This window comes from Chelon labrosus, assembly GCF_963514085.1.
Source record: "Chelon labrosus genome assembly, chromosome: 5".
NCBI lineage: Eukaryota > Metazoa > Chordata > Actinopteri > Mugiliformes > Mugilidae > Chelon > Chelon labrosus.
This window is the reverse complement of record NC_140341.1, coordinates 1448893-1463767: the sequence shown is the minus strand read 5'-3', so window position 1 is coordinate 1463767 and position 14875 is coordinate 1448893. Positions and strand designations below refer to the sequence as shown.

Below are 14875 nucleotides of genomic sequence, written 5' to 3'. Positions count from 1 at the left end.
CATGTTGTTATTGTCAGGTGATCAGAGACTAGTCCACATGATGCTTAAAGAGTCACGGCATAGAGTAGAAGTCAACTAGTCTGTACCAACCTTAGTTCCAACGCCTCCTGTCAATATCCCCGGCAACGCTGAGTGAGTTGCAGCTAATGTCGCTCGTAGTTTAAATGACTTTAAACACCAGTTAGATACTGACTCTGGTTGACTGTCCTTTATATCGCCTGCTGCCACAAACAAGGACGATAGTTTCATCTAAGGCTGAATATGGGAAAATAATCTAACTGCGATTTATTTATTTATTTTTTACTTTATCCTCTTTTTTTCCCAACAAAACATAATGAATGATTTAAATATGAACAACACAATATTAGATACATTCAGTGTAAATGTTCTTTCCCATAGGCTGGGCCTGTTTGTTAGAATTAAATTAAAAGATGTATGACTTGAAATAAATGACATTTTTATTTAACTGCTCGTTACAGAAACATCTGAATGTGCATTTAAAGGGAAACTACTGTTTTTTACAACCTGGACCTTATTTCTAGCATAAAATATCATCGTTTACTCACCAATGTCACTTTTGTTTCATTTGCACTTGTTCAGGAGATAATTAGATCAGCGTATATCCATATAGCGGGAGTGGTCAGGGCATCGAAACGCAGCCTCTAAATAACATTATCTGCAGCGAAACTCGTTCATTTTGCCAATATTTTGTTATGATACGCTAGTGCTATTCCCCGTTGAGTCTGGAGTTACGTGTTAACATCATCCGTGGTCTGTAGATTGACCTACAGACCCCGGATGATGTCTTCTAACCTCTGAGCTGCTACGGTCGACTTGTTTACCAGTAACTTGCTACTGCTATGGTTCGTCCACAACCTCAGAGTCGGACAAACATTCATCCATGTTGCAAAAAACTACCAGCAGCAAATTACAGGTAAACAAGCCGACCGTCGCGGGTGCACACGCCGCTCAGAGACATCGTCCAGGTCAGAAGCTTATCATCCACGTCGCTCGCGTCACGTGACCACCTTGTAATCGCGCAAGTTGCGGTTAGAAAATCGCTTTTTATCATATCGCAATATTATCGCAAATGCAATTAATCGTTCAGCCCTAGTTTCATCATTAGAGGTGACGTTACTGAACTTAACGATGTTTAAAAAGCATCTGAATGGACGTGTCGTCTTTTATAGAAAGGTTTTGTATGACATATAAAAATAAAAGAAATAAAACATCTATTGAACATTCACCCCTGAAAGGAGAAGCACCCGGGTCGAGTCCGTATCTGCTCCACTCAACAAAGCCCAGCGATGCTGCATCCATTTTAATCAGGGTGGTACCAGGCGGCCTCTTCACTTAATGAGCCACGCTCAGCAGCCTTCTCAAAATGGTGGTAGCTCGCATTTTAATAAGAGACGCAGCCCGGTCCCGCTACACAGACCTCCAGGGTCGAAGAGATTAATCTGGAAAAAATGTGAAAACGTTGCCACAACTAATAGAGCTTGTATCTGCCGCCGCCGACGCAGCACAGACTGTGGAGATGGAGAAAGTGAAGCAGAGCTGATGTGTGATCCGGTGTCTGGACACGTGAGACCGATGTCTGCATCCACGCTAACTGTCATTCACATCCGTCGGCCGGTTTAACGATCCAGAGAATACAGGAGAAAATGAACTTTTATTAAAGTTAATCTTCTTCCTCCTTAGTCTAATTACACCATGTGACTCGCTCCATGGCTGCTGTGCACTTAGGTGTGCTGGCTACTGTAATTTCATGACCTCTAAGGGCGTCCACGGACACAACAACAGAAAATAGCTAGATGGTAATTAAACCAACGGCTGCAACCTTATCCATGTTGCGGCTGGCCCGCTCCGCTGCAGTTAATAGGTGAGAGATAAAGTGTATGAAATTATAGATGCATGCTTGAAAGGCTGGCAATTATGTGAAACTGAAGGAGGCTCGAGGAAGGGACTATTAATCAGAAGAGTGCGGTTGAAAGTTTTCTGCGAGGCGCTCATTGTGGTGAGATCCCATTAACGGGCGTCCTGGTCTGAAGGTGACAGTGATGCTTTTATTTTTAGAGGATGGCCGCCTCACGTTCACGAGACGCCGCCGCCGCCGCTTCACGTCTGCTCGGGATTAGTTTTGAATTTAACTTTACAAAATGTGATTGAGCAGTGATTCTGTGTTCAGGGCGAGCGCCGACGCTGGCGTTGGCAGCAGGAGAACAAAGAGGAGAGGAAGGATGGGGGAGGGGGGGCTCTTCTTACCTGAGAGATAAAAGATCGGCAACAAAAGAGTGATTTCTTTTCTAATGCGACAGCCTGAGAGGATTCTGTGATGCTTTCTGTTTTGTCATAAATAAATGATGGTTTCTGCTCCTCTCCCTGAAGCTTTATTTGTTCTGAGAGGAGGAAGGAACGAGCTGGAAGACGGCGATAAAGGCACATTAGGAAGAAACTGGAGATTTTTCAATCAGCTGATGGGGGGGAATTTAATTAGCAGTTATTTTGGATAATCAATTCATTTGAAGCAATCAGAGCAGAGGAACATTTGCTTGCAGCTTTTTAAACGTGATAATTGTGGCGGTGGTGAAACGACACCTCTCTGTATATCTCTGTATTTCTGTATTTCTGTGTTGTGTGGCTGTGATCGACGCTCATGTCTCACTGAGGGGCCCTTGTGTTTCAGATGCCTCCCCAGCCTGTGTGAACACGGGGCCCGCTGCTCCCAGACCTGGACCTCCTTCTCCTGCGACTGCTCGGGGACTGGATACTCTGGAGCGACGTGTCACAACTGTGAGCAGCTCGTCTCAATTTCATTTCTCCGGCTGGTCTCAGGCCTGCCATTACACCCTCTGCACCTCCCCATTTATTCCAGGTCTACTGAGCTGTGTCATTTGATTCTGCACACACATCCACCTCCCTTCGCTCCGTGGCTCTCTGCGCTTTGTGCCGCTGAGAGCTGAAGTAAAAAGTTGTCCCGCTTCGGCCCCGACATGACCTTCCATTCATCGCTGCTATTCTGGCTTTTCAAATTTCTGCAAATCTCTTTTGGCCGTTTCCTTAAATAGCGTCAGGCGTGCTGACTATAGACGAAGGCACGTAGGAGGCTGTTTTTTTTTTTTCTCCCTCGCGGGTGTCATTTTTTTTGACACTGCATTGATATTTGCTGAGGAGACGCCTCGTTGGGAACGTATGTGTGAAATTCCCCTGCCCCAGAATACTGATATCTTGTTTATATGCAGGAGAACAAGTGTGTGTGTGTGTGTGTGTGTGTGTGTGTGTGTGTGTGGAGGCTGTTGGAGGGAACGTGGCAGATAGAAGCTTCTGCTGAATTAAAAATAGGTCCTTTCATCAACCCATAAAAAACACACGGCATCAACTTTTCTATCTGCTGCTCAAACTCCACTCTCTGAAAAATGCAGCACCTATAGATGGAAGAAATGAATGAATGAATGAATGAATGAACTGCTGCTGCAGCTTCATGCTCTGACTAAATAAATCCAAGAGCTTGTCCACAGTGACAATATTTAATTAGATCAATCTGCAGACAGACTGAAAACGGTTTATTGTTCTGCATTAAACCTAAATTCTTAGCGAGGACTGAAGTGAGAGACTCTGACGACCTCCTCACCGCTGCAGGACCCGGCTACGGCGTCGTCGTGTCTTTGATATCTGCAGCGTGAGTTCAAACCTTGAAGTGTCGCCGTGCGTCGTGTCGCCTGTCGTCGGTGATTCAGCCGCGGGGCCGTGAGCCGGGGCAAGAGACGGATCAAAACCAAAGCGACTCCTGTTTGTGACACGGAGCGTCGTGTTCAGGTGTCGACTAGCGTCTGGATGTCTGACAGACGCTGGTGACGCTCGCTCAAACGACGCAGAACTAGTTTTAACACTGAAGAGTAAAAATAGTGACTTTTATTGGAAATATTCAGAAATCTAAATATTTATAACAAAACACAAACCTCAGTTTGGATCAGTCTGAAAGTAACGGTCTGATTTATTTATGATCAGAAGTAAAGATGCTGATAAATCTGATGTAATTATTAGAATCAGAAACAGGTTATAGGAGCAGACACATTAAGGTCCAGCTAAGATCTGCAGAGACAATAAATTCTTTTGGAGTGGAATAAAATGTTTAAATCATTTAAATTTCTAGCTCAGTTTATTATTATTATTATTTTAGATCAAAACTGATTCATCTGAATTTTCTACTTTTATATTTTCACTTATTCTGTGTTATTCTTAATCAATGTCACATGACCAGTGGAGTGTGATCTCATATTTAAGATCTGGAGGAGCTTTAGTGTTTGGATTCATTCATTCATTCATCTTCTGTAACTGCTTGTCCTCTAGAGGGGCCACCACACCACTGCACCGCCCAGATTTGATTCTGAATTTTAAACAAATTAAAAGTTAAAAATGTAAAAATGTGTTGATCTGTTTCCTGAGAAAGAAAAAGAATCGGAGTTAGAAACTGTGAGTCTCCATTAAATAATAATAATAATGATTAATTCCACTTTTCAAGAATCACTAAAGTGTGAAACCCTGAACGTCTTGACTTTTAATGAAACACGACTCTGATGTTCCATTCCTCCTCCTCGTTCTTATCACACTGGCACCGACTCCGCTGCAGTCCGGGCCGACGTTTAGCCCGAGGCCTGTTAGCTTTAGCATTGTCAGCCAGAAACATTAATAACTCAGCTGGAGACTTCATTTCATCCCACCATCACACCGACACACACACACACACACACACACACACGTCGACACACACCGCCAGGCGCCATCTTCCTCTCTGAGTAACTTCTGTGACTGAACGCTTTCTGAGGCGTCCTGCTCCTCGGAGCTTTTACGTCCGGCCGAGGACACTCAGGTCATGAAACCAGATGCTTTTGGGTTTTTTTCAGTCTAATTGAAACTCAGAGGGGACGATGTCCTCGTGGTTACACCTCCACACGAGCGATGTGCCAAGTCCTGACCTTGGATTTTAAACCTCTCTGCCTGTCCTCCGTGTTTTGTGTGTTGTTTTTTTTTTTTTTATAATTTATCTTGCTCTCGTTGTGCAGCTCTACGGTCGGAGCAGAGTGTTTTTTATTTTGCTTGTAAGAAAAAAAAAAGAAAAAGAAACAGAATTAATTGTGTTGCTCGCTTTAAAATTAAATCTTTTTTATTTTTCTGAGCAGAAAGAACAAAATAACAACACAACTCAGGCGATAAATCAGCCACAACCCTTAGAATTATAAAGTGTGTATGAGCTGTTAGATCTGTTTTCAGACACATTAATGTGAACGTTTACCTGGAGTCTCTCTGTTGGGAACTGATTCTGCTCCAGCAAAGATCTGCAGAGCCAATCAGATCCTGATTCTGTCCTAAACCTGTACCTGTACCTGCAGCGTCTAGTAGCTTTGATCTGCGTCAGGCCTACAGCAGGACAGAGACAGGACAGAGACAGAACAGAGACGTGTCTTTGTCACAGAGTTCATTAATAAAGACGGCTGCTGTGTATTCATGACCGGAGCCGTGGGCTCATTCTTGGAGGACGGTCTGACTTGTGTCCCCGCTCTGCTTCTTCCAGCCATCTACGAGTCGTCCTGCGAGGCCTACAAGCTGAGTGGCAGCTCCTCGGGCTTCTACTTCATTGATCCAGATGGGAGTGGTCCCCTGGGGCCCACACAGGTATACTGCAACATGACAGGTGAGATCATTGTAGTCCTCGCGTTGTCACCTTTGCTCTTTTCACATTCAGCCCAGAGTAAAAGGCAGAAAGAAAGCCGGGTCCTCTGGTTTACAGCTCCTCCTCCTCCTCCTCCTCCTCCTCCTCCGCTGGCGGCATCGATCCGTCGGCTCTGCGGCGATCGGTTTACCCCGGGACACTCACTGAGGGATCAGAGCATATCTGTGTGCAGCGGTGCAGCCTCTCTTTAATCGTGATTTAATCTTCTAAATTCATTATGTTCAAATAACACTCCTCTGCCTCGTCCCGTCCTGAGCGCCGTTAATTAAAAAAGCAGGTTATCACGGCGCCTCCATCAAATAACACCAGCGCCCCACCCCGGCTCACGTTTAAAGAGCATGCTTCACCTCTCAGTTGTCACCGGGAGCAGCCGTGCAGAAGTTACAGCTTCTCAAATGGAAAGCATCTGAACCCCCCCTCCCCTCCTCACCCCTCCTCCCCCCCGCTCCCCCCTGGGTGGCCTCCAGAGGCTGCAGTCATTCCAGTCAAAAGGGGTCAACCCTCCCGAGAGCATCAACCCACTCAGAGGATTTCATGTCAGGAGGCTGCTGCGTGCACGGCTGACAGCGAGCGGCTGAGCTAAGAGGAGAACGGCTAATTCTGAGGACGCAAGAGACAAACGTGTAAATAATCTGATCTGTATTCATCATGTGGCAAAACTGAATCTCTGCATCACAGTCCACAGACAATCTGCACATTGATTAAACACTTAGAGGCCAGAACATAGGAGGATGATGTGTGGATGTGTGCATCTAGAAGGAGACTACTTCAGTGATGGAGGCAGCAGCACAGTGATGTGATGTGATGTGAAAGCAGGGGATTGATTGTGTTGTTAAATGTGTTCACAGAAATATTCTGATGTTCTCGTTAGGATTCATCAAACAGAATATCAGCGTCACAGAAATCTGTCCATCGATTTTAAAATGTTTTATTATTATTATAGAAGACAAACACTTAGAGGCCTGGGTACTACTGAACATAGGAGGTTATGAGTGTGTGTGTGTGTGTTTGTGTGTGTGTGTGTGTGTGTGTGTGTGTGGGTGCATATTGAGTCTGGAGGAAGTGTATGAATGTGGAGGAGGAAAGAAAAGTGTTAGAGGTATGGAGGTACAGTACAGTCATATAACAGGGAAGTGGTCAATAATACAACAACACTGATCGATTATGTGGATGCAGGTATGTGTGGTATGCACACACACACACATACACACACACTTACACACACACAGCACGGCTAACTGTGCATCGTTCATCCTGAGGCTGCAGAAACAAATGTGTTCTCATAAGGTTCCTCCAAACTCGTTAGTATTGGTCGTGTGGCAGACGACACAACATCCACATCACATTTCACAGAAATTTACCCATCGATTGTGGAAGTCTCACGTGTTGGTGTTTGCGCGCCGCTCCAGGAGAAATGATTGACCTGTTGCTTCAGGAAAAGTCCATCACGGCCGAGGAGTCGATAAAACCATCACGGATGTTCCACTGAGCTCCGTCCAGCATCAGCAGCATCAGAGTATCGAGCTCTGACCGTCGTAGCGTCTGACCTTTGATCATTTACAGCAATTAGTGCCTTCTGACGGGAGCTGGGTGTCAGGACGCAGCGGCGTGCTGCTCATCACCTGCACCGTCACCTGAGATGTGACATTTGACGGAGACGGAGGGACGCGACCCGATCCGCGGTCCTCAGCCCGACGCGTAGGACGAAACGTGCCGAGTTAAGTTCTGATGCTCCGGAGACAGAATTCATCACGAGCTGCCACAACTCTCCAGCTGCTGCGTCCTCGGGAAGGTTAATGTAGCGCTGGTGTCATTACGGAGGAGAGCGCTGGCGTGGTTTCGGCCTCCTCCTCCTCCTCCTCCTCCTCCTCCTCCTCCTCCTCCTCCTCGCTGGCATTGTTTGGCAGCAGATATGCCTCAACTTGACCTCAATTAAAGAATCCATTAGAGATGTAAATAACTCTAAGCCCGACAACCTGAGGAGAATAATCACAAAGTGGAGAGGGGATTTTCTCTAAGGCAGAGTAAACATAAAATCCTCATAATGAACTGAGGACGGGCAGACGGAGGCCTCGTCTCTCTGCTGGTATGGAGATGTGTATAGAATGTGTCAGGGAGACTCTGGGATGAAGGACAGCGTTCAGTGCAGCCGTCCAGGACGCTCGGCGCCCACGGACCGGCCGTCTAATTGTTGCCTGGAAACAAGTGAAATCATTTTGGTCTTGGGAGATGAAAACTGAGGAGATTTGTGAAATGTCACCAGCAGCACCGTCGGGTCAGCCAGCAACACGGAGCGCTGATGAACCGGCGGCTCGGCGCTCAGCTGCTCAGTAAATAGGACGCACAAGTGGGTCAGAGCCATAGCAACTGATAAATCTGCAAATAATCATCAGTGAATTATCATTAATCTGCTGAGTGAGTGTGTCTGTACTTTGTCATGTTCTTTACTTGATGCATTTGTAGTTTATTTCACATGTTCATCTTATTTCAGCCACAAACACAAACAGATGCAGAATAAAGGTTTTCTGCTGCAGGAACTTTAAGATTTAATTCAGTTACTTCAACTTTAAAATGAATTAAATCACAGTCTGCCTTTAAACTTAACTCCAGTCATTGTGCAGCTTCCACTGCCTTCATTTATTAGTTGCATTAATTATTTAAATCACAGTCAACAGTCAGATGATGATGCTTTATTAATATTATTGTTTTACATTAACATGAATCTTTATTGATCCTCAGGGCCAGTCAGCTCCGCCTCCACCAGCTTTAAACTGATGAACACATTAATGCATCAATAATTAAACTCAGACGTCATTAAATAAATGATCCAATTAAATCCAGAATAATATACACTATTCTGAAGTGGGCTTTTCTGTGTAACGGGCGTTTAATAACGAGTCTGCTGATACTTTGACGTCAGAGCTTGTACTCGAGTAGTTTCTTCTCTGAATCAAAACTCTGAGGTTGTTGATTCTCACACAGACGGTGTGTTCTGTGGTGCAGACAGATTAAACGTGTCTTCTTGACTGACAACCTTCCCACATATATCCCCTTGAAGCCTCTTCAGTTCTGGTGGGGAGTTGATCTTCAGAGATGCCTGGATGTTTGTTTGCTCCGGCCGTTTTATTGAGGATGCATCGTGAGGTTCGCTTGTGTGGACTTGCCTGCACATCTGCCCCGAGTCTGAAAACGTCTTGATGAACGCCTCACATTTTTATTTGAACATCTGTTGGCGGTGCACGCCTGAAACTCACATGACTAGTCGCCTGCTAACAGCACGATACTCAGCTCTAATTAGACCACGTTGTTCAGTGTTCTCTGTTCCTGATGAATGGTTCTGCAGCAGCACATTACCAGCCACAGACTGGAGGTGTGAATGGAGCTGGAACTTGTTGTGGACAGATGTTCAGACTTGAAGGCAAGATTATGTCTCAGTCCTCCTCTGTTCATTTATTGGTGGAAATGAGCCAATATTACATATCAGTGAGGTGAAAACCCCACAAATAATCCACAGTCAGACAGATTGAAGACGACTGTTCCCCTCCACAGGAGTGGTCCACCAACAAAGATCACTCCATAATAGTCTGAGAGGTCCCAGAGGAACCCAGGGGAACTTCTAAGCAGCTAAAGGCCTCTCTCTCATTGGCTGATGTTAATGTTGATGAATCCACTGAACAACCATGGTGTGATGGACAAAGACACTGCTCTCCAAGAAGAACATTTCTAAACATCATGTGGACAAGACAGAAGACTATTGGGACAATGTTTAGTGGACAGATGAGACCAAAGTAGAATAGTTTGGTTTAAATGAGATGAAACAACACTGCATCATTCCAGCATCAGAACCTCATCCCTCCATCAAAAATGGGGGTGCTAATGTCCTGGTGTGGGCCTGTTCTGCTGCATCTGGACCAGGACGGCTTGTCCTCATTGATGGACCAATGAATTCTGAATTCTACCAGTGAACTCTAAAAGAAAATGTCAGGACATCTGTCCATGAGCTGAATGTGAAGAGAAACTGGGTCATGCAGCAAGACAACGAGAACCAAGAACACAAGTGGTTCTACAAAAGAACGGTTAAAGAAGAACAAGATGAATGTTTAGGAACGGCCAAGTCAAAGTCCTGACCTTAATCCAATAGAAATGTTGTGGAAGGACCTGAAGCAAGCAGTTGATGTGAGGAAACCCACCAACATCTCAGAACTGAAGTGGTTCTGTTCTGAGGAATGGGCTAAAATTCCTCCAAGCTGCTGTAGACCACTGATCAGCTGTTACCAGAAACATTTAGTGACAAGGAGGTCACAGCAGATACTGGACACAAGGAGGAAAGGATTTATTTTTGTGAATAAATAAATCCAATATCATAATATTTCTGGGTTCTCTTGAGGACACTGATGATGTTTTGAGTCATTTTTGTGCAGAAATGTAGAAAATGCTGAAGGCTGCAAATACTTTGAAGCAGCTCTGTGTATCTCCTGTTTCTGAGGAGGCCTCTTGCTTTTATTTCAGACAAGAAGGTGTGGACCGTGTTGTCCCACAACAGCTCTGACCCGGTCACGGTGCAGAGCTCCTCCCTTCAGAAACCCCACATCATGAAGTTCAACTACAGCGCCTCGGCCAAACAGCTGCGCGCCGTCGTGTCCGGCTCGGAGCAGTGCCAGCAGGAGGTGGTCTACAGCTGCAGGAGGTCCCGCCTCTTCAACACGAAAGGTGAGCTATCGTACAAGTGCTTTAAAACACAGTGAAGTGAAGAGGAGGCCAGTCTACGCCTGCGTAGCGCTGGACGCTCAGGAGAAGAGAAAGTGAAAGCAGCTCTGCATTAACACAGATAATAAAGTGCAGTCTGGAGAGATTAATGTGTTTTAGGGCTTAGCAAACACAGACCACAACACAGCAGCTTATAAGGCTGCAGCAGGAGAGCGCGCTCATAACGATGGAGAGTTAAACAGAAATACAGGATTAAGTCATCTTCCAGGAATTTGCTCTTACGTGGATTTGTTCACCAGATGTTTGAGGTTTTTTATTTTTATTCTAGCAGCGCCCGCCACGCCGTCCTCTCTGAAATAACCGAGCCCCGAGCACCACGTGTGTCCGGACTCGACGCCGCGCTGAACGCTGGAATTGAAAGTCAGGAGCTGCTTCCTGTTCCATTTTAACAGTAACTAGAAAAGACCTTCTCCAATCTCTCGCTGGCCGTGCACTCATCCTGAACCGCTCCGGCTCCTGCGGCGTCCCACTCATCCAAACATTTGCTCTTAAATCATGAAACATTCATCTAGTCCCACACTCGGCCGTTTCCCCGGCTGCCATGTGTGTGTGCAAACAAACAAGTTCATTATCACGGCAGACATCAAAAACGAGGCCCAAAAGCAGCCTAGTTTCTATCTGCTGGAGCACTTTCAGGAGCAGCCTGCGTTTCTTTAAACGGCCGTCTTTGTTGTCGGCGCTCAGACTTCTGCTGTGGAAAGAGGAAAAAAAGGAGACTCTTTGAACTTCACTTTCCTGAGCGTGTAGATACAAACAATATCCCTTTTGACAGGAGCCACACTCGGCAGCGTATTCAAATCATTTCGTGACAAAATGGCACTCATCATGCTAATTTACTGTGGAGAAAAAAAACAACAACGGCAGCAGCTGTTGAAAGGAGCCCAGTGGGTTTACAGAGGCAGCCGTGTGCCAAGAACGTCTGAAGTTCACCTCCAGTTGTGGAGATTATCTGAGCATCGTCCTCTCTCTGCCGTCTTCCCTGCCAGTCTCTATTGTTCACTTAAAACACAGATGTTCCCTCATGTAATGTCCTTGTAATGGTGTTAAACTCTGCTTCCATTTGCATTTTAAACACATTCTTGTTGTTTTTTTTTTGTTTCTTCTTTATTTAATGACTTGGACTTGCTGAGATGTGACTGTGGCTTTTAACAGCTCGCTGAAATAAGATTCACAGCTTTAATTACCGCTCCTCTTCTCCGTGTCCTCTTCCTCAGCCTTGTTATTTTCACATGCTTATTGAATGTTGATGGGTTTATTTAAGAGCGTCTCCATGAACCCACTCCCACACCTGCGTGAAACTTGTTATTCAGACGGCTGGCGTAGAAGCAGCTGTGGTTAGAGTTTAGAAGACGCTTTGGCCTCCTCGGATCAGACGAGGACGATGATGATGATGATGATTAACGTCGCTCAAACCTGCAGCTCTCTCAATATGCTTCCAGTTTGAGCTTAAATGAGCAGACAAAGCAACTATTTTAGTTTCTATTCTCAGTAGAAGCTGCGACAATCTCCAGAATTTAGATTTGCACATGTTCCTGTAAAAGGAGAGCAGAGGAATCCTTTGGTTTCTTGACGTTAATACGTTCGGTCAATATGCAGCCAATCAGAGGGAGAGAGTGACCTCTCCTTCAGGACGTATTGATTGTTGCCTCTTCTTATTTGTGGACCTGTTTGGTGTTTTAAAGCCAGCGCAGGAACACGAGGGAGGTGTGATATCTGCAGTGCGTGCGGGGAAGCGGGGAGTAGGGGAGGAGGGAGGAGGGGGGAGGCGGCTGGCGGCGGGTAAAGCCGTGTATTATTTTCAACCTTTGTAATGCAAATGTTGGCTGGATAGTCTGTGTTATTGGAGCCTCTCTGGCTCCACCGCTGCATACAAATAACTTTTTGCAGTTTTGATCAGACGATGACATTAAACCGTTGCCGGCTTTAACGCCATCAGATTTCCAGGTGGTGTCAGAGTTTCACATGAGCAAACACAGGCCAGGAATCCTGCGTGGAGCCAAACATAAAACTTTGCTTAATGGAGCTGTAATGTATGCCGGATGGGAGGAGAGCGCCATAGCATGTGACACTTGATTATGTATTGTGACATGTAGCTTAATGGGTTTTTCCCCGCGGCCTGGCCTCTCTGCAATGCAGGGTCACGCTGTGTGACGGATGATTGAAGCTGGGCACTTAACCCCTTAGTGGAGGTGGTGGATTCTACCTTTATTGCTCCTCTGTGGCCTCATTGTCAATTGGCAATGAAGAAAATATCTAGTTTGTATGTGCAGAGTGCACAATTCACCAGGAGGAGCTTTATTTGTACAATCGTTTCTCAGAAGAGGCCTTTTTAGTCGACAGATTAAACTGTTCTGTTTCTTTATTTTGCGAGCTCTTTGTTTGTCGTGGCTGTTAGCAGACTGGTGCAGCTCCTCACTGACTGTGGTCCGTTGCAGATGGCAGCCCCATGTCCTGGTGGCTGGACCGGGACGGAGAGAGGAGGAGCTACTGGGGAGGCTTCCTGCCCGGCGTGCAGCAGTGCTCCTGCAGCCTGGAGGAGAACTGCATCGACATGAACTACTTCTGCAACTGTGACGCTGATGCAGACTCGTGGTAGGCCGTCCAGACGCACAACACACACACACACACACACACACACACACCCACACACACCCATATACACATATCACTAATCCAGGAAGATAACTCTCTCTACGCCGTGTTGTTGTTGGATGATGTAAGACAAGACAACGTCTGCTGAGTTATTCCTCTAATAATCAGAATAAAAGCTCCTCAGTCAGATCAGACTGATGGATGAGGTGTAGACCTTTAACCATCATCTAATGATGAAGATGAACCAAGCTGGAATCAATGTGGACAGAGACGATCTAGACGTGGAGACATCTTGGTCGTCTTCTAAGACTCTACACATTCAGGACACGGAGGAGGAGAAACCAAGGGCTGGGTGTCACTGCTGATATCCTGATTCAGTTTGAGATATTTCAGTTTCCAAACTATTTTACATAAAACTGAAACGTCCTCGTTGGTTCCAGAGGTTTGTGGCGTCTCCTCCGTCTTCTTCCTCTTGTCTCTCATCTTTTCTTTTGTCCTCAGACTTTTTAAATCCTGCTCTCAGAGTTGGAGCTTCGGAACCAGTCGCACGAGACTGAAGCAATATTTCAAACGAGAAGATGCAGGCGTGGCGTCAATCTCAGTTTCAATCGGAATATCGATTATTTTTTTAAACCCAGCCGTAGAAAAAAAACCTGATTGATATGAACACATTTAATCTGAGGAGATGATTTTATTTTCATGACTGATCCTGCAGGAGACGTATTGTCTCTGTTAAGACAGCCTCAGAGACGGCTCGTCTTTACGTTGATCAAAGCTCCTGAATAAGTGAGAAAGGAAACGGTGACAAAGCCACGAGAGAAAAAGTCGTCTGCTCTGTGGTTTAACTGCTGCCCTGAGATAATCCACAGAAAGACTAAAGAGACAGAACGTAGACCTTGTGACTAATTAGTCCTTTCACTTCAGAGAGAATATTCAGCAGAATCAGGGCTCAGACCGAGGCGTCAGGCCGCCGTCTTTCTTCTTCTCCCCTTCACACAACCCTCGGTTTGTTTGTTGGAAATTAAAAAATCCATCATGCTGCGGCGCTGGCGTCGCCTCCTCGCTGCTCATTATCTGTTTGGGCTGCGTGGAAACGTCTTGGACAGTTTTTCCTATTCCGGGGTGATTAATCACGGCTCATACATAATATTACAATTATGATCAAGCTAATCAGAATTTCTGAGCAGTGAATGAAGAAACAAAGGCTGCATGAGAATCTCTGCGTGTTTGACGCTCTGGAAGTTAATCCACTCTGGAGCTGCCTGCATTCAGCTCGCTTTGCATATTTCCACAGGCAGTTGTCTGCATTGTGATAGATTACTCCCCTTTCAGTGTGTTTACTGTGTGTTCTGGGCTAATGGTGAGGAATGGATGCGTTTATCTGGACCCCCAGAAAGGGAGCGTGGCCCCTGAGGGATCTGTGTTTCACTTTATTTGTTTCTTTTGTCGCAGGGCTAATGACACCGGCGTCCTGTCCTACAAAGACCACCTACCAGTGAGCCAGATAGTGATCGGAGACACCAACAGGACGGGCTCGCAGGCTGTCTACCACGTGGGCCCGCTGCGTTGTTATGGAGACAGTAGGTGATCACCTCAGCTGAAGCTGAAGCTGAAGCCACTGTGCCAGATTTGGTGTCAGATGGAGGCTGATTAGAGGCGGATCATGTTCAGACCGTGTCTTTCTGGGCTCACGCCTTCGTGTTTGTCGGCGGCTTTTTAATTTCCCTCCCGGTAAACACGTGAAGACGCCACAGCTGTGGACACAGAGCTCTGTTCATGTTTTTA

General features: G+C 45.9%; 1 protein-coding gene across 1 annotated transcript in view; it reads left to right on the top strand.

Annotated features, from left to right (window-relative positions):
- Positions 1–14875, top strand: part of LOC311488302 (contactin-associated protein-like 5) — a 76708-nt gene that overhangs the window by 42468 nt on the left and 19365 nt on the right. The window contains exons 11-15 of the mRNA XM_084544929.1: positions 2687–2793; positions 5573–5692; positions 10241–10441; positions 12934–13090; positions 14543–14670. Of these exons, the coding sequence (XP_084401055.1) occupies positions 2687–2793; positions 5573–5692; positions 10241–10441; positions 12934–13090; positions 14543–14670 (713 nt within the window). The remainder of the gene's footprint in view (positions 1–2686; positions 2794–5572; positions 5693–10240; positions 10442–12933; positions 13091–14542; positions 14671–14875) is intronic.